The sequence below is a fragment of the Sinocyclocheilus rhinocerous genome, unplaced genomic scaffold (assembly GCF_001515625.1).
Source record: "Sinocyclocheilus rhinocerous isolate Xijiao unplaced genomic scaffold, SAMN03320098_v1.1 scaffold605, whole genome shotgun sequence".
In the NCBI taxonomy this organism is placed as follows: domain Eukaryota; kingdom Metazoa; phylum Chordata; class Actinopteri; order Cypriniformes; family Cyprinidae; genus Sinocyclocheilus; species Sinocyclocheilus rhinocerous.
This window is the reverse complement of record NW_015661612.1, coordinates 186,620-213,256: the sequence shown is the minus strand read 5'-3', so window position 1 is coordinate 213,256 and position 26,637 is coordinate 186,620. Positions and strand designations below refer to the sequence as shown.

The following is a 26,637-nucleotide window of genomic DNA, read 5'->3' as shown; positions in this document are numbered from 1 at the left end:
TTCCCCGCAAAATCAAAAAAATTTATAAAAAAAAAAAAAAAAAAAATGTTTAACTTACTAAATTCAATAAAGCACTATAAAAATACTTGTACACATGAATATGATTAATGTACTGTTCCAACAAAAACTCAAAGCCAGACTTGTTGCATTATATCTTTACTAAATATTATGGCACAGAGGGTCACAAAGTACCTAAGGACACGGTCTGATGCCTGGTTAGACTTGGAGCTGTCGCAGGGATGATGTTTCTCCTGAACCTTTGTCATCTTCTCGGTGGCGGCTATAGGACATCCCGAGAGACTGCAACAGCAGCAGAGCAATTTATATAATGTTAACATTACGTTACAAGCAGCATGTAAGGGCACACACACATACACACTCTCAAACGCTCACACATGCCCTAGCAGATAGCAGAATTTGAAGTACAAAGTGAGATATGAGGGAATGTATAATTCCAGCATATGGAGACAAGTCTCAGTCTGTCAGAGAGAATAGTCTGCTTTTTATGACATTCTCTCAATACAGACTTCCAACGTGTTTGCAAAATCCTGGTATGCGTGTGTGCGGTACATGGGGATATTTATGTATGAATTATGCATTTCATGTGGCCTAGTTCTATAGTATGAAGGCAAAGCTTTGCAGATATCTGCTGGGCATTTCTGGCTGGCTGGCTTCAGAAAGCTCCTCACAGCGAGATACCGCAGTCATTTCAGAGAAACACACTACAGCAAACTGAGCTTCAGAACATCCAGCTACGCTCCCTCGCTCTCCTTTTTTTCTCCTTTCTCTCTTTCTCCCTTGTTGTTTCTTCCTCTCATTACTCTCTCTATCTTCCTCTCTGTTTGTTTATCCATCATTTCTGTCTCATTTCTCACATTTTTCTGTCGTCTTCTCTCTCTCTACGTAATCCTTTGTATAGTTGGGAACTGTCTTCTTATTGTCTATTTTCTTATTGTTTTCTGGTTATACGGAAACCATTCAGTCCCTCTCAAAAAAACAAAAAAAACAATAAGAGACAAATATACAAACATAAAAAAACCCTCATGCTCTGAAATTTCAGAAACATATAAAGCATAAAAGTACTTGTGCATTTACAGGATTGGAATTTGAAAAAAAGTGAGTAAGCGCTAACTGACAGACAGAAGGAGGCTGAGTTGCCATGGCAACCATGCGATGAGGAATGTGTAGACAAACCATATATACTGTACAAGGTTGTTATATTCCACTATTATACATTTTGTTTTCTTCAGCTCAACCCTTCTAATAGTGTGTGTGTGTGTGTGTGTGTGTGTGTGTGTGTGCTTGTCCCATAGGAGCTGTTCCATATAACATGGCCTGCAGCAACTTCGGGTGGAGACTGCATCTGTCTGAATGTACACCATATGCACAAGGAGGCACATCTTAACTGCTTAAGTGTAAGTCTGTGAGTGTTTGTACATGTGGATCTCTCATTCTTAAGACACCAAATTCTCTAGCTTCTTATGCATATAAAATTATTATTATTATTAAATGTAGGTAACACTGCAATTTTTATTATTAAAAATGTTTTTAGTATACACACACACAGATATATATACATATACTGTGTGTGTGTGTGTGTGTGTATAATTGTATTATATACAGTATCCTTACATACAGTATCAATTAAATGTAATAAAAAAATGAAAAAGATTTATAAATAAAGATATTACCATATTTATTTTAGATTTATATTATTTTATATATTTGCTTATTTATACATTTTAGAGGCTTTTTTTTAAGGTTTCAAAAGTTCACCAAGTCCCTTGTTCCATGGTGGGAACAGAATCCTGAATCTACAGTCTGCATGTCAAAAGTGCCAATGTGCAAAACAAAATATTTGAGCCTAGATCTATGTTTTTCTACGATCCAGCCGAGCTCAGTACAACATTAACAAATCAGTCCCTCTTCTTCTTCCTGAAAGCAAGGCTCCATCTAAATCTACGTATTCTTTTTATTCCCTATATTAAGTGTGTAAAAAGACTGGAACATCAGTCCCCACAGTGCCGCCTGTTTCTTCTCTCCACGTCCCTTCCAGCCACTCACCTGCGGTGGGAGTTCCTGTTGCTATTTACATGGCCGCGTCCTGAGCAGCCAGGCGTGGGGCACTTTAGAACATTCTCATACATTGCAAGAACTTGGACAAACAGAGAGGAGAGGGCGAGAGAAGGTTAGAAGGATCCAGAGTGAGTATGAAAGCCTTGTGTTCCATTAAGCTGAACGGGCTCAGTGACAACAGCATGCACATGCTCCTAAGAAACGTTCCAGCTGAAATCAGTTAATCATAAAGTTAATCACGGCCACACCATATGGTGAAAGAAGAATCTAGGCATGCAATGTGTTAATGGCATGCACGTTGTGTGAAAGCATTGGTGTACAAGGAAAAGAAACCTCTCTTCAATAAAAACGGATTTATTTTTGGTGAATTAAATGAGTCTAGCCATTAGGTTGTCTGTGACACATCCTGCAGCGCTACGTCTCTGGGCCTGCAGTAAACTGACTCATCAGAACCCGCCTGTGACATGATCCTCATCCAATTAGAGGTGTGACTGGAGGTAGTGATGAAAAAGCTGCTTTGCGTCTGAGAGATCAGTGCAGCCATATTGAGAAACAAGCAGACAAGCAGAGGTTGTTCGTATGAGAAAGAGAGCCACCGCTTCGAGTGGAGGAGGAAATGCACCCATATGCATTACAGAAAAGAGAGGTAAAACATGCCTGCAGCACAGACGGCATGTAACAAACACGAATGGGGACCAATGTGCAAATAGCCATTCATATTTGGCTTACTTTCTGGCGGCACGCGATCTTTGTGGGGGCAGCCGGACAAGCTTCGATGGTGAGGATAGAGTCCAGTGACATGGCCCGTGCCATCACAACCCGGGGTTGGACACTTGCTTTCTTTTTTCTCTCCCCTTGAGTCTGTAAGCAAAGACAGTTATTGGCATATCCTGTTACAGGCACAGTAAGCAAATCCCATTAACCTGCTGGATTCTTTGTGATAACATTTATGCTCCTGTTACAGCCATTTTCAAACACTGTCTGTTTGCTTTGAAATTGGATATTGGATAAAGAATATAGCTTGAATGAGACTTGTGGCTGAGATTGTATTGGATTGTAATTCAAAAAGGGTAATTCAGAGGACAATAAAAAAATATGGACAATAAATTTTTTTTTACATCATTCATTTCAATTAACTACATCTATTTATTCACTGATATGAACGTGTTTTTTCAAGTCGTACTTCTCTGAGTTCAATACTGTCAAAACAATTAAAACATTTTAATTCTGCTATACAGCAGGGCAAAATCACTACCAAATTACTACAAATAAAACATATATATATTTTCATTAAAATTTACATCCATTAAATTATAAAATATATTGAGCTATAAGTACTAATAATAAACATGTGTAGCCTATTAGGAAAATTTTATACTTCATTATTTTTGAGATTGAGCTTTCTGTACTAGATATAATGTCAGCTAATGAATAATATAATATAATATTATAGTTATAGTTATATAGTTTCATAAAGATGAAATATACAACTGTACGCACTGAGAAAAAAGAGCTGATTAACAATCACCTTACAGTATGAAAACGAATCGCATAAAATGAGACAATCATTGTGAGGAAATAGGAATCAGAGTCTTTACTTTATACATATAAATGTATCAATGATTTCATCTCATACCATTTTATTCTACAAAGACATTTTACTACAGGTTAACGTGTTCATGTGTGCTATTGATATTACAAGCAACCAATTCAAATTCCTGCTGTTAAATAGGTTAACGTTTCCACTATACCAGTTCCCCAATTTTATCTTGCAAATGATAAATATGTTCAGCTTTCACTGGTTTTGGTTCGCGGTGTGCATAGCTTCTACCATGAGACTACTGTAGAAAGGGAAAACCAGCAAACAGCAGTTTCTTCTAAAATCGTGGATACATTTATCAGTACATGCATTCTCTATTATTCAAACCGGTTTACCTAAGTGAACACATTTGTAATATCTTCCCTTTTTTATTAGCCAAAAATAACTGTCGTAGAACTCTACAAGCATGCAATAATAATGCTCCTTGTCAGTCAGAACAGTGAGATCACTCGACATGTTTAATAACGACGCTCCAATAATTAGCGCCAAGAATAGTTTCTGGAGACGAGGTGTGAAATCATGGTGTAATTCTATAATTACACGACCCTCTGACTTGCTGTGGTCGTGCACTGAAAACAACAGCAAACTGTTCTATGATAGGAAGTACAGAGATGCTCTCCGTAATGAAAAACTTAGTGCAAGTTGAGCAAATGGAAGGAAATGAAACACAAAGCAGCGCCATCAAATGATGAACCTTTTAAAGTACTAGATAGGAAGAGATGTTAGGTTGGGTAACCAGAGTTGATCTGAGGATTACCAACACAATAATGTACATTTGTTAAATGTGATATTTATATGCTCCTGTAGTTTTCTGATTGCTAATATCTGTATATATCAGAGGAGATGGCTCATTCCCAAAGGTAGCGGGTGTGGATTGGGAAGGATTTGAGGTAACAAACCATGTATGGGATCCAAGGGATGAGATTTGCTTTCTTAACGGGCCGTGCAGATTGCCATTACTTATGCCTGACAAGGTAAGTCTCTGATGTTACCATGTCAGCCTATTTTAGCAGCATAAGCTGTTGTCATGATGGAAGTCACTACCAGGGTGACCTGAGTGTTTAAAACAAGCCCCAAAATGTTTCCGTCTCACCAAAGTGACCCCATAGTCATCAATGTCATCGGCGAAATGTGTGAAGGAATGCTAAGTGACCCAAGACACTGGGGAACAAATGCTGCAACAGCTTTCAGGACGAGAAAATTATATTCATATTCAAAAGGTCTCTGTTCGTGCAAGTATGCTCCTTAATGGAAACTCGATTCCACCTCAGACTAAAAAATAAAACTGTTAACTGTGCAAAATGTTTAAAGTAAGAAATAAAAAGTCACACTGGAATAAATAAAGTCGCATTTAAAAGAAATAAAGTCATGCTGTGACATAAAATAACACAAATAGGAGGAATAAAGTCACAAAGGAGAGATATGAAGCCATGTTGAGAGATACAAAGTCACAATTAGGAGAATTAAAGTCACAAATGTGAGCTATAATGCCACATTGAGTGACTCAAAGTAACAACTACCCAAAAATAAAAAAGCATAAAGGATAGTACTGACTATATATCACAAGTGTGACAGAGAAAAAAAAACTGGTAATTGTGAGAAAATGTTTCAGAATAAGAAATAAAAAGTCACATTGGAATATATAAAGTCACATTTATGAGAAAGAAAGTCACATTGTGAGATATAATATCACAATTAGGAAAAAATAAGCCACATTTGTGAGATATGAAGCCACACTGTGAGACATAAAGTCAAATTGTGATATATAATGTCACAATTAGGAGAAATAAAGCAGCATTTGTGAGATATAATGTCACATTGTGAGATTTAAAGTCACATTTGACAAAAATAAAGAAATAAAATAAGTAAATTCTGACTTTTTATCTCACAGTTGTTTCTCTATATCTCACAATTGTGAGAAATTACCAAAATAACCTTTTTTATTTGTTTTCTCAGTGGCAGAATATGACTTACATATTCTGAATAATGAAGGGAACTATCTACTGAAATCTCTGCTGAAATGCAAAATCTCATTAGAAGTTTTATTTTTACCTTTAGGGTAATATGCTCGTTTTGCGCCATCATGATGGAGTCGGGCTTTGCGTTCTTCTGCACTGCTGCTCAGCCTTGGGCTGTGCTCTCCATGAAGACGCTGATTGTCCCTCCGAGCCACCATCTGTTCTGATGCCATTCTGTCTCGCATAACCTTGGCACGCTCGGATTCGAGAGCAATGGCCTTTTCCAGCAGCGACAGGTTGCCTTTAGTCATGTCAAAAGCTTCATCGGAAAGTTCGGAGGCCAGTGACGTAGTGTCCTCATCCCCTTCCTGGGCGCAGCTAGAGGGGTAGCCTCTTGAAGCAGGGCTGAGCTGCTCCTCCAGTTTCATCAGATTGACCATGTCTGAGTAGTTCCTCTCAAGAGGTCTGTGCTCGTCCATCTGGCAGCTGTCGTACCTGGGCATGTGATGCATTAGAGGCTGCTGCTGCTGTTCAGCCTGGTGCTGCACTTGGTCCTCCATCGTGGACCGCTCGGGCGTTTGGGTCTCACTAAGTTTGCGGGCCAAGTCGAAGCACTGGTTGCGCAGACACTCCAAGCTACTGAGACACACTTCCTCCTCACTCTCGTCCGCATGGCCCCGTCCGTTAGTGTGGCCAGCTGAGCCAGTATCCCCAGACCCGGCGTCTGCGTATCCCTCATCGGGAAGCACTGCCCCGTGTCCCTGGGCCAGAAGCTTCAGGGAGTCCACGGTCTCGCGTACCACATCGCTATTCAAGTCAACGCTCAACTCTCCCTTATGGCCTCCTTGTTCACTCCCGTCATCTTCATCCTCGTCATCATCCTCACCAGCACTGTTGGAGGAATTGCTGTTCATCTCTGATTCAGTCATGGCCTGGTAGGCAGCATCCTCTGCGATTTTACCAAGGTTGAGAAGGGACTTGGCCACCAGCTCGTCATAATTCTCATACTCATTGTTAATGCTGTTGTTATTGTTATTGTCCTTCTCAACTATTTGATTGGATTTTGATTGTCCACCACTGGAATAATTGTCGTCTGAAGAGAAAAGAGAACAATTTGTTGGTTAAATGCGAAAAACACGAGGAATTTGACAACACTTTATTTTGATAGTCCACTTTAGACATTCTGCTGACAATGAGTAACTTTGCAACTATCAGTCAACTACCAGTCTTTAGAGTAATTAGTCTATGCTAACACTATTTTGATGTTCCTCCAACAGAAATTCTACTGATTGTAAGTAACTTTGTAATTACATGTCAACTTATTCTACTAACCCTAACCCTAACCCTAACCCTAGCCTAACAGTCTACTACTACTCTACTAATATGCTAATGAGAGTTAGTTGACATGTAGTTGCAAAGTTACTTATAGTTAATAGATTGTCTATAGTGGATTATCGAAATAGATTAAGATTTTCTAAACCGCTCCAACAAATACATCCTTAAATACATTGCGCACTAGGGCCTTCCACCCTGTTAAAAGCAAGTGGCTTGAGCGGCATGATAAATTCACAAACGAAATGTCAGTCCTCTCTATAATCTGAAGCGGTCTGAACACTATCATTATGAAAATGTAACGTCTCATGAACCATAGCATTGATGCAGCAAATCAAAGACAAATGTCACGCCAGGGTTTCACGTACAGCTCGATGACACAGGTACAAATTGATTTAAATAATCAAATGCAATTTAGCAAGATGGTAACTGCCACTATGCCGCTGAAATATATTTGAGTATTCTGCAAAAGAAGCGGATGAATTTTAGAGAAACGGCAATGTGGTACATGAATCACCAGGCAGCCTTTTAAATGTTTCACCAGACATATTCGTGTTCTATAACATGTAAGAAGCACAGGCTGCTCTGAAAGCCTCTCAATTGTACTGAAAAGATTTTAGTGTTGCTTGTATTTGGGACAGAGGCGGATGAGACTGCAGGGATAAGCAGAGGATGAGGTGCTCTGTTTCTGGAGCCAGAAATATCCTCAGGAGGAGCCCATTTTCACCAGGGAGTGGTGGGGGGGCTGAGTGTATTTGACACCTCCTGGAACGGTGGTGTGCATGTGTGGAGGGGGGCCAAAGTTAATAACTCAGAGAGCCTCTTCTCTCTATTACTCTGGAAGTACTGTCACAAGCGATTGAGGACACCAGAGAGTGAGGGTGAGACGCATACTAAGGAAGCAGTCACATCTGCTTTCCCTCAATTGTGAAAGGGGAGTTGGATTGTTCCATGCTGTAAAATTCACGTTAATTAGGATGGCGAAGGCCGGCCATTCTCGGCAGGGTGTATGTAGATTTCACTGTGATTCAGTAAATTACACATACTGTATGACGTGAAACTAAAACAGGCAATTTAAGAAATAAAACATTGACTTTAATGACTGCATATTCTGTCAGTTATACTCTGAAATGTCGGTTGACCTACAATAAGCTGTCCTTGATTCATATTTCATGAAGCATTCTGTGTGTCAGAGCAACAACATGTCCTTCTGTAGATTCTAAACATTATATTTCCTACTAAGATTTTCCAGAATGTTCATATAACCAAGGAAAAACATTTAAATATAAAAAACTGAACATTTTCAATGTTTATGTAACTTTCAGTGTTAACTGGAATTTGGCTCACAATTTTGGCTAATGTCGTGTAAAGGTTCTCTGAAAAATCTTGTAATAACATGAATAGAACGTTCTTTCAACATTATCAGACTTGATACATTTTTTTTTACAATTGAATGACAAACAAGCAAAAAAAAAAAAAAGACCACATCCACGAGTTAATGAATCAAGTGAGAAATGTCTTTAGAATGTTCTTAAAAATCATAAGATCATAAAAGTCATAAAGATATTTTAATTATTCAAACATATATACTTTTTTATTTTTATTTAAAAATATAAAAAAAAAAAAATCATATTTTTATTGTTCCATAACTATACAAATGTTCTGGAAAACGTTAGCAGAATATGCAATCAATCAGAGAAGACTTACTTTGCTGATGACTCTGATTTTCATAGTATTCCTCTTCCTCATGCTCATCTTCATCGTCCTCCTCTTCATCCTCTTCCTGCTCTTCATCATCCCCATCCTCCTCCACCACTTCCTCATCCTCTTCTACCTCTTCCTCCATTTGCTCTATCTCCTCTACCTCCTCTCTCTCCACCTCTCCATCTTCCTCTCCTTCCTCTTCCTCATCCTCTTCTTCCTCTCCCAGTTCCTCATTGTCATCTGAGCACTCCTCTTCTTCATCGTCCCCTTCCTCTTCCCCTTCCTCCTCCTCTTCTTCTTCCTGTTCCCTCTCCTCTCCCTCCTCCATGGCCTCATAGCTTTCATACATGGTGGGCTCTCCATCAGCCATGGTTAGAAATGGACGGCGTTTGGAAGCTGGCTCCTCTGGAGGTTTCTCTTGGGTTTTCCTTTTCTTAGCCAACGGGCATCCATACACACTGCACAACAAAAAGAAAACAAAAACCCAGAGAATTATGCTCAACAGTTGTGAAAAATTACCTTGAATCTGTGAAGAGTGTCTGTGCCAAAGCTCAGCCCTCAGAGATGAGAAGTATTAGAATTATTTAAGACATAATAAAGCATTAATAACCACTGGCACATTTATTCATGTAAATGCGTATGCTGCTTGAACTCTGGTCCCACAAGACAGTGCTATTCCTAAACCGCCAAGACTCGTTTATGAGACTCATCCTCCAAAATATAAACAAGGCAAAGCTCATTCTAGCCTTAGCCCTCACTTATACAAATCCCATCATAATCATTAGGTTTTCAGAAATTCCACTTTAATTGCATTAAAACAGCATGTGCAATTATATGTGGTTTGAATGTAGCATCCTTTGAATCAATTCAGTTTGCATACAAAAAAGGTTTATTTATGGCTTTATGATGAAGGTTGACCCCCAGGCTTACATACCTGAACAATACATTTGAGTACATATTATCCATTATTTTGGAAAAAAAAGAGCTTTTGACTAATTCAGTGATGTATAATCTATGATAAAGTGTAATATGTAAGGAAGAAGAAAAGTGCTGTGTTGCTGAACATAATCTGGCTCCTGGGGACAATTAGTACTGAACTACAAAAAAAAAAAAAAAACCTTTGCATTTGCTATGAATCTTAGAAATAATTCAAATATATTTCTACTTCACAGGACTCATCAGACTGTGAAACATTCTAAATTCAGAACCTTTTGCAGGCAGTTATCTTTCGCATCCTCAGATGAGAACCTGCTCAAATCAGAACATGCGGACAGAGGGCTGCTGGCAATAAAAATCTGTATGTGAGTTATAATACTGTAACTGAAAAGGGTTCAGCCTGAAAAAAAATGGCATGGAAACCAAGTTTAAAACAATAATATAGCAAACTCATTACAATTATGAGTACGATAATAAATCAGCAGTTGGTATCAGTCACCATCCAGTTAATTTGGATGATTAAAATACTATATTTCACTGAAAACTCATAAGCCGAATGTCAGCAATTTATTAGTATTATAAATAAGTAAAATGTGAAAATTATATCATTATTAAAAATAAAAACTGATATCTTCACAGCATTAGAATTAGAATATTACAAAAGAATATTACAAAAATAAATAAATAAACAGACAAAATATTCTGAAAGTTTATTGCACATATTAAAGGTGACATATCATGAAAATCTGACTTTTCCAGGTTTTAAGTGCTATAATCAGGTCCCCGGTGCATCTACCAACCAAGGAAATGTGAAAAAGATTAACCCAGTAACTTTGCTTTGGCAAGCCTTTTTCTGCAAGCATCTGAGAATTTTGATTTCGCAAGTGACAGTTTTAACGCCATGGCAAAAGTTTGAGCAAAACTTGCTATCTGTTCTGTCTTTGGCTGCACTGACGAGCACAGAACACTATTTAGAGTCACAGACATAACCAACTGTTTTTTGTTACTCATGTGTGTTTTTAACGTAAACTTGTCTTGTGTGTGAATGAGAACTTAGTTTAGTACTCACATGCTGTCTGTCTGGTGGCCACTTTCTAACCGTGTGCTTCGGTTGTGTGCGCTCAGAAAACCGTATATCAGATGTTTAAACTAATATGGTTTAAAACGCATGATTTCAGCGCGATAAACATGATAATCAGAACCAAAACAGATGTTTTTTGCAGGTCTGAGCTGTAATGGCACAGCTCTATTCTGGAAAAGGTGGCGGGTAGCAGCAGCTCATTTGCATTTAAAGAGACAGTCCCGAAAAACAGCATGTTTCTGCTTCCACTCAAAATAGGCATTTTCAAAATTATATAATAAATGATCTGTACATTATTTTGAGCTGAAACTTCACAGACACATTCTGGGGACACCAGAGACTTATATTACATATTGTAAAAAGGGGCATAATATGTTTCCTTTAAAGCAAATCCAATCCTTAAAATCTGCACTGTAATAATCATTAATTAGGATTTTACAGTATTAACAATAACTGTGGTAACAATGGCCACTGTGTCTTAAAAGAGTCCATAAAATCACATTTTTCAACCTCATAACCTTACAATGCATCAGTCAGCCTGTTGGTGTGAGGTGCCCATTTTCTCTTTATTGTTTTATTGTTTGAAGCAGGTGCTGGTTATAGAGGCTGTGCTTCTATGTGATGGTGTGTTGTGCGGGCAGGCAGCCAGCGTCGTCTGTGTGGGTGAGAGCGTTTCGCGAACAACTCGGAATGACCTTGGACACCTTCGCGTTTCCCACTGGCAGGCCACGCCAATTAAAATTCCACAGGTAATTAAACCACATTTGAATACGGGAGCGGCGGAGGCAGGCTTTGAGTGGGACTAAGGTAATTACGGCCGAGAGAGAGAGTGAGAAAGAGAGAGAGACTGCGAGAGAAAGAGTGAGAGAGATCTGTGAGCCTTTCAGAACTGCCGGGAGAAATAATGACTTCAGTCAGACAGCTCCTGGTGGACAAATCCTCTGATGAACTTGACTAATACCAGCAATGGGCAGAATATTAGCCCGGACCTGCTCCGTTTGATCATTTCCACAGCAACCGTCTTAATAACAGTGCAAATATTGCTGTCAAAGTGGCAGAATGATGAACGAGAATAATTTCTCCGTCTGTTTCTAAAAACATGCAATTATTTTTTAATTAAAAGTCTTCAAATAGTCGTTCTGTTACAATGAGGAACCTCAGATTAGCCAACAGAAATGCTCTTTGGTTTTAATTGGCCCGAATACCAAGAGCATGTTCAGGTTGCAGTCTACTGTGGATTCAAGCTGCTGTGGCACCAGGTACGTTCTCACAGAGTGTGACACTATAGGGCCGTGGAGGCGAATTCAGCAGCTACAGCTGGCTGTTCGTGTTCGAGTTGCCATAGGAGCGCGCGGCTCCTCCGTGCTCCTACACTGCAGCATCCACAGGCATGCGTGGCAAGGCGCTGTCACCATGGTGATCTCCCCCTCAGGAGTGGGATTTGCCATTTGAGCAGACAGACAGAGTGAGAGAGAGAGAGATCAGTGATTCTGAGCCTGAAAGACATTTTCTTGCTAACCTCCCTTCATTCTGTGCCCTCCCAAAAAGCAGAACAAAGGAGGTGCTGGTGTTGTGCATTCTGCAGGGCTCTTTCTGTCTCTGCAGCTCAGTTGCCTTCTCTGTCACTGCAGAGCCTGGTCCCCCTCTGCCTAAAAACACGGCATACAATCACACTACCACACACACCGAGAGGCTGTTTGCGGTGATTATGTCCTTGGTGGTTCAATTTACCGCAGAGGCTAGTGAAGTCTGACCCTGGAGCGGGGTTTTACATCTCGCCGTGGTCTTGGGAGGCATAAGTCTGCCATTCACACAGGTTTGGACCTACGTGAGATATCAGATAGATGGAAATGCGATACAGACAGAGAGAAACTCTGTACTGAGTGTTGACTACAGGATTCATCCAATGGGAAAAGCAGCTCTCTTAATTATAAAGGAATGTTGTATGGGTTAAGATCACACAGATACACACATCAGAAACTTCTGTGTGTATAGCAAACTGGGGTCTGTCTAAAATGGCCAGGGAAAATGAGCAAAAATTGCACTGCAGGCAATATTAGAGAGTGCAAGGATATTTCAAATTAATTTTCCGCATTTCTTCATGAAACAAAGCCATTATAATGAAAACACACACACAAAAAAAAAAAAAAAAAAAATTATGGCCACACTTTAGTTTGGGGACGAGTTCTCAATATTAACTAACTATTAACTATAACGTTTGCCTCAGTAAACTCCTAATTACTGCTTATTAATAGTTAGTAAAGTAGTTGTTAAGTTTAGGTATTGGAAATATGAAATATGGTCATAAAGAATAAGGCATTAATATGTGCTTTATAAGTACTAATAAACTGCCAATATGCTAGTAATATGCTTGCTAATAAACTGGTTAAAAGTGAGAACTGTTCACCAAACTTAAGTGTTGCCAAATTTATATATCTAAAAAAAAAAGACAGTTTATATTAGTAATGGAAGTACATCATTATAAAGGAATGCACAAACAACCATTCACTATGAATAAAGCAATGTAATAAAATGAATTCACATGAAGCATTTAGACTATTTGGAACATTTAGAATCGACGTATAAAGACAGAATTAGCAAGAAATTCAGCCACTTGTTCAGCTTCTGAATGAATCCATGTTGTCGAACAAATCATTTGAATCAATGATTCAATTACTGACTCATTGAACAGCATACTGCTCTTTCTATAATATAAATATATGGCAAAAGTAGTAAGAGTAATATGCTAGTATGCTATTGCGAATTCAGCCAGTCACTTGTTTTGTTCCTAAATCAGTGTTATTAAACAAATCGTCTGAATGAGTGATTCAATGACTCAAAGACAGTTGCTGAATTCATAACAGCCTACTATAATACAGCTATTATTATTTCTATAATTTAAAGATATTGCAGAAATATTAATAGTAGTACGCTAGTATCCAATTCTGAATTCATGCAGTCACTTGTTTTGTTCCTTAATGAATCAGTGTTAATGACTCTGTAATTGTCTTCTTGCATTATTGACAAACTATTTTCCTGTTTAACACAGTAAAGCTGCTTTGACGCAACCAGTATCGTATAAAGCGCTATACAAATAAAGGTGACTTGACTTGACTTAATGACTGAATCATTTGAATTAATGATTCAACAGCTCACTCATAAAAACAGCCACTTGTTTTGTAACTAAATGAATCAATGTTATTAAACAAATCAACTGAATGAATCAATCAATGACTCACACACAAAGACAGACATTTGGCGCCACCTACTGCAGTATCAATGTTGCCTGCAGAAAGAGTCACTGAAAAAAACAAATGCACAGCCTGAAAGTCTGTCTGGAAGCAAAAACAGACAAGCGGAGTGATACAAACAGTATATCAACGGATTATATATGAACATTTGCAGAGCGCCACTCAGCCAATCTAATATGACAATTAGAACTGACTGCAGTATGAAATAAACTATATTAGAGGTTACAAAATATTCAAACACAGAAGCTGTAGTTGAATACAAGATTGTCTAGTTGATCGAAAATTTGACGCATTGCATCACAAGAGATTAGACACAAGAGATTCAATGTCATTTGTATTGCTTGCAAGTAAACACTTGGGGTTATGAAACACATCCATAGGTTAAATAATGTTTTGCGCTGACTACAGTATATAAAAGAGACATCTGGCTCATCCTTTGGGCGAATTACAAACACCTCACAGATAACAAACAAGCCCTCAGCACATATAGCACAGATAATTTAGAATGACTTGACGAGCACGAAGCCAACAGACCACATTGACTGCATCCCGAAGACCCATCAAAAAAAGTGAGTGAGTGAGAAGAGACGACAGAGGACAAAACTGCATGTGCCACCCACACAGTCCAGAGCCCATCTGTTTGCATGCTGCTGGTGAGTTACCGGCACACAAATATGATTTCTCCCTGCTACATAGAACGAAGGTGTAAATTATGGCCTAAGGCTTTAAATGAACACTGTCTGTAAGTGTCCATCATGCTAAACCTCAATAAACTCTTGAGAAAGGAAAAGACAAAGGGATCCATCAGCAATCGAATAGCTGTGGTCATAGTTCCATTGACTTCCATTCAACCCAAAAGACATTAATGTTGATAAAACACTCCATTAGTGCAATAGCATATTACACGAGTGGTTCTTAAATAACCATTGCACAGACTCCTATTTTTTGACCTTAGAATACTTTGTTACTGCTAATTTTGAAAGTGGCACTATTCCCAGTACAAAAAAAAAAAAAATAGGAAAAATATGCAATGTATTTTCAAAACAGCAGACATTTGATATATTCTGATCATTTTGAAGCTGTTAAAGTGGTCCCTCTTCGATTCAAACATCTTTTGGCATTTAAACACATCTGTTTTGTTTTAACCATTGTGAATTTTTATGAATGGCATTTTGTGGCGCAACCAAACAGCTGTTTGAGAGCAAAGTTGAACTGCGTAACTCATTAATGTACCTTTCTAAACAGTCATTCAGACCATTTCTCAATGAAAACAAACGTGTCTCAGCTGAATCAAACTTTAAGCTTTGAGAGCTGTTTTTTTCCTCATTGCCTCATTGCTAAAAAATAATGAACTGACATGTCAAGGTCTGTTGTTTATTATCAGAAATATATGCTTATCCTCCATTTGAATGTACTGTATAAATTGTGTAGGTTTTTCATGGTCTCTCCCACAAGCTTTAGTACAACATACTTTTTCCATCCTTGTATTGGCCTTTCACACTTCACATATTCCCTTACAAAACACTGCATCTACATTGTCTCTTTGTTTTTCTGATGGGAGAAAATACAATGGGGGATGAAAGAGGCTGGCATTAAAATCTGTGCACTGTGGCTACCACAAAGGAGGAGAGACCAGACTTGTGTAGAGCAGCGAAAGCAGGCAGGGTGTTATATTGATGGAGAAAAAAAAAAAAACGAGAGAGCGAGAGCTAGCATACAGCTATACTATTCTCTGGCCGCTGCCACCAGCTCTTGGCTCAGTTCCCATTCTTTAGTGAGTGCTACCTGTCAAGCCCTGAATTATACAGCCCTGGGCTTCAGCCTATACGTGAGTCATCCATCAGAAAGGGAGGGAAAGAGGGAGGAGGAGAAAGAAGACTGGAAAGAGGGATGGAAAAAGAGCCGCAGAAGGAGTAAGGGAAAGGCTGAGGAACAAAGAGACAGGATGTGGGGAAGATAAAAAGGAGGAGTGCGGAGAGGAATAGAAAATAGGAAAGTGGAACAAGAGAGAGTCACAGATGGAGAGGAGGAGGAGGAGAAAAAGAAAGAAAGAAAGAAAGAAAGAGAAAGAGAGAGAAAAGGGGCACTAAACACAATTTGCACAAAACAGTTACTAAACCCTGTTAAAATCATAGCTGTCACACCTGTACTGACACATCCTCTTATTACGAGTCTCTGCATTTGCTAAAAGGGATACATTAAAATGGAGAATGCACAGATAACATGTTTTTAGGAAGGGTATGCAACACGGAAGGTGTAAAGGTGGATATTTTTTTTTAGATAACGAGAAAATGGCACATTCAAGGATACCTCTTATGTTATTTCTAACATTTTAACATGAATGCAACACCATTGGTCCATTGCAGCAGCGCAGCAGCCATTATAATTAGGAGGAACATTACATTTATAAATTTGTCTCACCACTTTTTGGGCTTAATAATTATATTTTAAGAACTGAATTTGCCCACTTTAGTGCCCACTTTGCTTTTCAACTACTGGGCAAATATTATGTGACGTAATTTATATTTATTGATCGCTTCTAATCTTTATTAACTGCAATAAATGAGTTACGGTGCGGTTACATTTACTGTTGTTAATTTCGAAAGGAATCCATGAAATCAGGAGTTTCATTTGAGGGCGGAAAAGTTCCCCATGCAAATTTGCTGCGTTGACCAACAGAAAGCTGCTTGGTTTGAAAATGACTTCTTTGTGAGCTGTTCTTCATGCATTGCACACTATTAACAACAGACCTGCGAAAATGCACCAAAATTTTGCTAATGTGAACACACCTTTAGCAATCTTATGATTTTAATTAAACACTGCAAACACTTCATTTACTAATATTATTATTCTGATTCGTCAATCACTACAATCGGTGGTCAGATTTTTCCTAATATCCACCGTTGTCTATGATAACGCTGCATATTAGGTCAATAATCAGGGTAACTGAAACTGGCACTACTTTCATGTTTTTCGTATCACTCCGCAAACACTCTGGAATGGATCTGTCGCTACTTCAGTTTCATTGTGACTTCAATTTTACTATAATGTTGTGGTATTTGCATATGACTTTAATTCAAATTAATATTTCATATCCATGTATTTACCTATTTGGTGAGACTCATATAATGAGCCAGAGTTTTATTACAAAATAAATCCCTTACATACACTGTTAGAAAAATAGGTAACACTTTACAATAAGGTTCATTAGTTAACAGTAGTTAACTGTATTAGTTAACATGAACTAAGCATGAACAATACTTCTACAGCCTATATTGATCTTAGTTAATGTTAATTTCAACATTTACTAATACGTTATTAAAATCAAAAGATGTATTTGTTAACATTTGTTAATGCACTGTGAACTAACATGAACAATAACTGCATTTTCATTAACTAACATTAACAAAGATTAATAAATACTGTAACAAATGTATGTTCATGTTGGTTAATACATTAACTAATGTTAACAAATGACACCTTATTGTAAAGTGTTACCGAAAAATATGCAAAAAATCTTTTACATTTAAGGGCACAACAGCTTGTTAGTAGGGCAGTATCCTTGAAGGGACAACTTTGAAAAAAAAAAAAATAGGAAAAATATGCAATGTATTTTCAAAACAGCAGACATTTGATATATTCTGATCATTTTGAAGCTGTTAAAGTGGTCCCTCTTCGATTCAAACATCTTTTGGCATTTAAACACATCTGTTTTGTTTTAACCATTGTGAATTTTTATGAATGGCATTTTGTGGCGCAACCAAACAGCTGTTTGAGAGCAAAGTTGAACTGCGTAACTCATTAATGTACCTTTCTAAACAGTCATTCAGACCATTTCTCAATGAAAACAAACGTGTCTCAGCTGAATCAAACTTTAAGCTTTGAGAGCTGTTTTTTTCCTCATTGCCTCATTGCTAAAAAATAATGAACTGACATGTCAAGGTCTGTTGTTTATTATCAGAAATATATGCTTATCCTCCATTTGAATGTACTGTATAAATTGTGTAGGTTTTTCATGGTCTCTCCCACAAGCTTTAGTACAACATACTTTTTCCATCCTTGTATTGGCCTTTCACACTTCACATATTCCCTTACAAAACACTGCATCTACATTGTCTCTTTGTTTTTCTGATGGGAGAAAATACAATGGGGGATGAAAGAGGCTGGCATTAAAATCTGTGCACTGTGGCTACCACAAAGGAGGAGAGACCAGACTTGTGTAGAGCAGCGAAAGCAGGCAGGGTGTTATATTGATGGAGAAAAAAAAAAAAACGAGAGAGCGAGAGCTAGCATACAGCTATACTATTCTCTGGCCGCTGCCACCAGCTCTTGGCTCAGTTCCCATTCCACTTTACAATAAGGTTCATTAGTTAACAGTAGTTAACTGTATTAGTTAACATGAACTAAGCATGAACAATACTTCTACAGCCTATATTGATCTTAGTTAATGTTAATTTCAACATTTACTAATACGTTATTAAAATCAAAAGATGTATTTGTTAACATTTGTTAATGCACTGTGAACTAACATGAACAATAACTGCATTTTCATTAACTAACATTAACAAAGATTAATAAATACTGTAACAAATGTATGTTCATGTTGGTTAATACATTAACTAATGTTAACAAATGACACCTTATTGTAAAGTGTTACCGAAAAATATGCAAAAAATCTTTTACATTTAAGGGCACAACAGCTTGTTAGTAGGGCAGTATCCTTGAAGGGACAACTTTGTACCTTATCTACCCTTAAAAGCTGCATATTAGTACCTTAGAATAGTAATGTGCACTTTAAGAGTACTGCCCCAGTAAGAAGCCATTGTACAATTTTTGTGCATTGTGTGTGCATGTTATGAAGCGCAAAAGGCTGATGTACACATAATGTTTTGCCCTGAGAAGCCATTACAATACATAAACTTACAATGTATACATTACATCAGTTCATCCCCCCATCAGAGCAGCTATACATTAGGGGCTATACAGCTATACATAACCTCTGCTGTGATATAACCCAATGTATGCCGCAGGAGACAAACACTGTTGTGGTTTTGTTATTATTACTCTTTAATGGAGTGGTAAAGGGCGGCAGACGCTGCGTAGCCTGCACAGGTAACGCAGTGTCCTCATTACAACCCTGCCATTCCCACAATGTTCCCACAAATGCCCCCCAAATGTTAGTGTAACCCAGATTACTAGAAACCCTGTTGCTGGAAAAAAAAAAAACGACAACATTCATGATTGTGTAAAACAGTATTTTATTTTATTAATATCTGTAAAGAGAAAACAAGGAAGTGTATAAAGCTAAATTAAAAACTAATTTAGAAAAGTTAGTTAATTTAATAAGATGAAGATTGGTCCAATTAGACGAGTGGAAAGTTAGCCCCGCCCTAATGGGTGGAGCCGGGACAGAGATGATGCAACACTTTTTTGTCCAAGAGAGAAGCAGCTGATGCGATCCTGAAAAAGAAGAGAAAAAAATAGAATTTGAATGAACAAACTAACAGTTGTATCATATAAATACATGATAAATAAGAATTTGAGATAAAAGCGTGGATTGAACGTCATTAGTTAATGACCACGGGTGAATTCTAGCGTGAATGCTACGGGGAAGATACTTTTTTCCCCAAATACATCTTACCTGTTTCTAACGCAGCCAGTGTTGTCGCCATTGCCTTTCCCCTTGTTGACACTGTCTCTTGAGCGAGTCTAATCTTCTGGTCACTGGTCCAAATCTAGAAACAGTGCACTCCCTTCTTGCTCATTTCCGTTATTCACTGTTTGAGAGGAAGGGTTGCACTCGCGCCGCGACGCGCGTTACATTAGCATGCTCTGACAGCACAGTCAGAGCGCCGTTCCTTCCCCACCCTCTCATTTGGGGGTAATTCATCACTCTCTCGCTCTCTCTCTGCCTGCCTTTTCAGTGAGAGGCCTGCTGGAGGTACCATTTGTCTGTTGCAGAAATGCAATTCTGGTTGGTGGTTCACAGGGCTTGGCTGATGAGGTGACACAGTAGATGTATCCATCATTCTTTTCTGCTCTGCCTTTCTTGTTTTGTATCTTTCTTTTGAGGTACTGTAAATAGCATCAAGAGGAGAGACTATTAAACATGGAAGTTGAACAGACTGAGAGTGACTTTGAAAACAGTTGTCAAATCAGATGCCGTTAGCTTTGTAGCTATGCGAAGAAACTGGTGCCAGTGCAATGAAAACCGAAATATTTAAAACGCTCCACTTATATCAGTGTAAACATGAATTAACTCAAATTGCTTGTTAGCGAAAAGGTGCCATTTTTATTGCTTCAATAATTTGTCCTTAAAAAAGCTTTTTATCAAACAGGAAACAAACAGCACAATCTTGCTAGACACTTGACAAGCTGATTAAAATATTAATGATGTCACGCCTATCATCCGATAGGCTTCACGTATTCCCGATGTATGCTAATGAGACTTAGATATTCCAGGTTATAGCAACAGACCCATTGTCCATTTACATCAGTTTTTAAAGGGACAGTTCACCCAAAAACGAAAATTCTGTCTTTATTTACTCACCTTCATGTTGCTCCAAATCCATAAGACTTTTGTTCATCTTTGAAACATAAAAGATATTTTTAATTAAGCCTAGGAGATTTCTGTCCTTCCACTGAAAGTCCATTCCACCAAAGCTTTGCCGGTTCAACAAGTTCATAAGTAGAAAAAAGAAACCCACATAAATCGAGAGGTTTAATCCAAATCTTCTGAAGAGACACAATCTTTTTGATAAACAACATATAATACATACTGTATACAGAGCTCATCAAATTTAGTGAACGGATGCTCAACTTGACACGTGAGAACAAACAGTGGCTCTTTTGCTATAAGCAAGCACTTTTGACCTTCAGTTTGTCATATTTAATGAGCTCTATGTATGTGCGTTGATCAGTGTTAAATGTGAATAAAAGCCTACATTAAATCGGTTCATCATACACTGAAAAAATGGCAAGCAACACATTGAATTAAACATGGCATTTGACATGACAGTGTATGAAGCGGTCTCTTTAGAAGATATGGATTAAAATGCTCGAATAATATTTTACATACATTTTTTTGAGTGATCTATCCCTTTAAGTGTACAACAGCTACATTCAAACAGTTCAGTTACATGGAGAAAGTTTTTAGGGTACAAAGCAAAAAATGCTAATACTGAGGGCTAATGTTAAGTACTGTAAGTACTGAAGTAAGCCATTCCATTAAATTAATAAATTCTTTACCGCTAAAATCCAGAAAACATATCCTACTTTGTAAAAACACTTCACTTTAGTAAATGCCAGCTCTGTTTCATTGCAGTTTCACATCTTTTAACTGCACTTTCACAACTTTTGGCTGGTAAAAGGATGTACATACAGAAAAGAAAGTAGGCCTTATTCAAATTCAATTGACTTAATTTTGCTATTGGTCTTGAGCTTTTCTGTAAGTGGCTAAGTGCTTTCGTTCTCGCAGCCTTAAAGAGACTTTCAGGGGTGGGCACACATTCATATGAATGAGAGGCTGGTTCTTACCTCCTGTGTCTTGCGTATTTGCCGCTGACATGTCCACTACCATCACATCCAGGTGTGGGACAGCTGCAGATGAGAGAAATAATTAATACAAGACTGACGTCACACATGCGCACACAGACACGCATATGCTCGTTCTTGCTGACTATGTTCGAACCGTGGCACATCGATCTGCCTTCATTACAGATTTAGAGAGCTCCCAGTGTCCTCCAGGCCGATGACTCGCCAGGCTCCATATTTCATATTGTGTATTCCTCTCTGCCTGCTCCATTTAGGTCCACAGCCAGTTAAAAGCCACGAGGGAAAACATCCAAGTTTAAAACTCCTGCCCCACTCGAGCTCAGGGTCAGAGCAGCAAACCAGTCATTAATATGAAACTACCCACATTAGTTACAGTTTCAGTGATTGCCTAAAGTATTCATTAAGCATTTACTTGATTGACAGGGGTATTTCTGTGTCTATCATAAGTCACATTCTACCGGTACTGGACAGTGAAGCCTGTTTCACGCCACACACACAAACAATGTGTCAGTGAAGCAGCAGCACAACGTTAACAGCATCCTTGAATTGTGCATTCACACTAAATGCAACACAATAAACTAGAAAGCATACAGTTTTGTAATATTTGTATTATTGAACAGCAGCATTTATACACTACCATTCAAAAGTTTGAGGTCAGTAACAATTTTAAATACTTTTTATTTAACAAGGACACATAAAAATAATCAAAAGTGACTTTTTATATGGTGCATGTTTTAAACCTGAAGCTATTTTAAGCTTAGAATTTAGCAAAAGAGTAGGACATTGAATGGGAACATGTCTCAAATCCGGCCTATAGCACAAGAATTGCATCTCCCCATTTATGATGTTGGCTAGGGATCTGTGTCTGATCAAGCTGACGACCCATCAGTGAGTGTAACTGGTGTTAAAGATGCCTGCAGCTACAGGCCAGGACCTGCTGATGAAGCAGATTGTCCTGATGATTGGGAAGGAGAGAGAGAGAACAGAGGGAATTTCACTTCTCTTCTCAGTCTGATACCATAATAAAGATGACATAGTAGAGAGCTGCCTCTGGAAAACCGGTCATACCACACTCCCGCAGTCACACACCCTTGTGCTCTAGCTGCTGTCATTGTAATTGGACACGTAGCCAGAAAATATAAAAACGAGCCTTTTTTAACAACAGCGTGGGTGTTAAACCGTTCATAATGAGGAAAATGCTGCCATTTAGCAGGGCCTGTAAATTGTGCTTAAGGGAAAGATATTCAGGGGGAAAAGTGACGGGCAGATATGAGTAAAACGACTCACCGCCCTGGAGGAAAAACAGGCCATTCACTCTCATCATGATGCATGATTTCATTAGGAGTGCAGGGATATTTACTAATACTAATTGGGAGAATCATATATTCTCACTAAAGGCAATTACACTGAAATGTCTATTTAGAGGTTCTGCCTGTAGTACTTGCCATATTGAATAAATCACAACGAAAAATATCAATTAGCAAAATTATACTTAGATGCCACCTTGAACAGAAATTCACATTGAGTCATACACCTGTTTTAGTCTTTAAAAACAGAAATTGCAAGTTGAGATAGCATCTGTGAGCAAACCAGTTCAAGAAAGTACCATTTCCACATTTTTAAGTTAGTCACTTCTTTGTACTAGGTAACTATTAGTTAGACATAAAGACAATCCTGTGCTACATGAAACATTTAAGATCTTAAAATTATAAAACAAAATGCATTAAACTACCATTCAAATGTTTAGGGTAGTAAAATTTTAAGAAATTAATACTTTTATTCACCAATGATGCAATAAATTAATTAAAGGTGACAGTAAATACTTTATAGTGTTACAAAAGATTTATATTTCGCAAAAATGCTGTACTATATTTAACAGAAAATACTGAAAAAAGTTTCCACATAACTTTTAAGTAGCACAGCTGTTTTCAACATTGATAATAATAACAAATGTTTCTTGAGCAGCAAATCAGCATATTAGAATGATTTCAGAAAGATCATGTGACACTGAAGACTGGAGTAATGGCTGCTGAAAATTCAGCTTTGTTATCCCAGGAATAAATTGCAAAAATATATTAAAATAGAAAACAGTTATTTTAAATTGCAATAATATCTCACAATATTACTGTATTTTTTAACTGTTTAAAAAAATAAATAAAAATGCAGCCTTGGTGAACATAAAAGACTTCTTTCAAAAACATAAAAATGTCCTACCGACCCCCAACCTTTTGAATGAATAGTGAATATTAAATTTTCTTCACCTCTGAAACAACTTTTTCTTTTTTTTTGAATGTTACCATTAGGATTTTTTTCCAGTTAAATATCCTGTTTAGCTCATAAATACATCACATTATGAAAGTTAATAGGTTGCAAACTGTAAGTGAATGATTCCTGTACTGTATGCAGACTGACCTGAACAGCTCTTGTGCAGCCTCCACGGCAACTGCAAAAAACATGAAAGCGAGAACAGTTAGTGAGGAAACATCTCAACATGAGCTTTATCGCACAATGGAATCATATTATTATGAGCAGACAAATTTTCTGGGCTCTTCTGGTTCACTTGTCCAATCAGTAGCCCAGGTTCATCACTACTGACGTCAGTGATGATTTGTGTACGTCAATAAAATTCTCAGTTATGGACTGAAAGTGGGGAAATGGATTTGGCCGTAGGTTGAGACTGCAGCTAATACTATGTGAGTGCGTTGTACCTCACACACCTTTAGATCGTGTTCGATGACGCTTTTTGGCCGCATCCACCTCCATCTGGAGAAAAGAAGCAGCAATTAGCCTGACCTCCATCTACTAGCTACTGTGAAAGCAAGTGTAAAAGGGCAATGATGTCTGCAGCAAGGATGGTTATGAACTGCACTGAACTGCACGAGAGAGATCATAGATGATAAAAGAATATGTTTATTATGAAAAATACAGACTGTGAACTACGGATAAGTATTGGTCATGCGGTACATATGGCTATAATGCATCAATGTTTATATTGTATTAAGAGCTATGCTGTGTCTCATTCTGTGCCCTAGTTGCCAGCGTTGTGAATCAGTTTATAATGAACACAAATTTGGGCACTTGCATGGGTCTTGATTCACTGAACACTAGGAAACATCACTGTATAGCATGCCAATATCCTTTTGTTATGAGTTGTTTATCTTACATTTTTGTTGTGGATTTTAAAAGTGCAAAATATGCATTTGTCCTGATTTTTTAATCAAGAAAAATAATTATTGTACATACATAATGGCATTAAGACATTCAAACATATAAACAATAACAAATCTTGTAAGTACTTTAATTCTTGTGTAATACTTGAAAGTTTCCAAGATTGCTTCTCTTGCACTTTAGGGATAATTAAAAGCCAAAAAATAAGGCTGTGTTTTCTTACAACTTGAAAGACGTCAGAACACATGAATATAGAAAGGACTTGATGCTCGGTGCATTCTGGGAAGGAATGTGCACTGGAATGATTTTAACAACAGGACAGCAAAAACAACTCCTTGGTTAGTGTACTTACTAGGGATGCAACAATGTAGTTAGCCCACCGTTCAACACAGTTTTCTTTTTTAATCACGGTTTCCGTTATTGTAATCATGTGTTATAATGTAAGATGCTACACAAATGTAGCATGAGTAGTCTTTCATTTAAATTAGATGGTATAATTTCAAAATTTGAAGCAAAAACAGAATGGTCCTACTTTAGCTTTTTGAAATTATACATAAAACATCTCTGCACAAGACAGAAACAGCAGACGGGCTGAATGAGAATGCAAATTCACTCTCTGACAACAGGTGGGCTTATGGCACAGCGTTTCCTTGGTTACTGCTATACAAAAACAGTGCTTTGCTTATGCTTGTGGCATCCCTTCTTAATACTGTATACCAGGGAGCAGATTAGACACTAAACACACCCCTAGTCTTCTAGTGCTAGAACGGGTTCTATATATATATATATATTGCTGTTTCTTTGTTCAGGCCAACAAAATATGATTCAACATGCACTACCGTTCAAAAGTTTGAAGTAGGTAAGATTGTTTAAAAAAAAAAAAAAACAGTAATATTGTGAACACGTTATATAAATTTAAAATAACTGTTTTCTGTTTTAATATATTTTAAAATGAATGCAGTTGATTCCTGTGATGACAAAGCTGAACTTTCAGCAACCATTACTCCAGTCTTCAGTGTCACGTGTTCCTTCAGAAATCATTCTAATATGCTGATTTCATGCTCAAGAAACATTTCTTCTTATTATAATTTATTAATGTTGAATACAGTGTAATATTTTTATGGAAACTGGAAACTGATTCTCTGATAAATAGAAAGTTCAAAAGAACAGCGTTAGTTTGAAATAGATATATTTTTAACATTACAAAAGTATTTATTATCACTTTTGATTAATTTAATGTATATTTGCTGAATAAATAGAAAATAGAAAACTGTACTGATTTCAAACTTTTTAAGGGTAGTGTAAAAATGCTTTATTGCCCAGAACAAACAAAAAGTAAAGCACATTACCTGAGATTTACTGGTTGGTGGGACAGATGTGTTTTCTGAGGAGCGCCTCCTGTGTGGTGTGATTAGGCAGAATTGTCCGCTGTGTGTCCCTCAAAGCTGTTCCTCAAAACTCATTTTCTGTTAAAGGAAAAGAATGCACCATCATTTGTCATGAACTGCAGTCGTGTTAAATCTGCAGACTGATATGCGGTACTCTTATAAGAAAAGACATACAGATGTCTGAAGTTATTCACTGCCTCCATTATCACTGTATCACAGTAAGAAAAAAAACCCTGTCATTCTGCTTTTGTTTTAAAATATAATAAGTGACAGGAGCAGCTTATTTTTTCTGCCTTTAGAGTGAAAGTTGTACAAAAGGTAAATCACTGGGGAGTTTTTATTAGAACATTTAAAATAAAGAAACAAAGTCACTTGATTATTTCCTGAGGTGCTTGTTTATAATAATATAATATAATATAATACACAGCAAACAATGTCTTTTCTTTCAGAAAACCATCTTTCAGCCACACATACACTAACATATTGAGTGTTCCAGTCCTCTGTCAACAAGCTAATACTTCTCATCTCATACTTCTTGCAAATCGTGTTAATGTGTGTGCTGTTGGTGCACTTGGAGAGGGAGAGAGAG

General features: G+C 37.6%; 1 protein-coding gene across 1 annotated transcript in view; it reads right to left on the bottom strand.

Moving 5' to 3' along the window:
* LOC107726464 (myelin transcription factor 1-like protein) overlaps positions 1–24,737 on the bottom strand; it is a 37,559-nt gene extending 12,822 nt beyond the window's left edge. Inside the window, 8 exon segments of the mRNA XM_016536054.1 lie at positions 193–300; positions 2,065–2,155; positions 2,806–2,937; positions 5,729–6,727; positions 8,674–9,128; positions 21,475–21,537; positions 23,905–23,935; positions 24,210–24,737. Coding sequence (XP_016391540.1) covers positions 193–300; positions 2,065–2,155; positions 2,806–2,937; positions 5,729–6,727; positions 8,674–9,128; positions 21,475–21,537; positions 23,905–23,935; positions 24,210–24,291 — 1,961 coding nt within the window. The 5' untranslated portion in view covers positions 24,292–24,737.
* Positions 24,738–26,637: the final 1,900 nt, after the last annotated feature.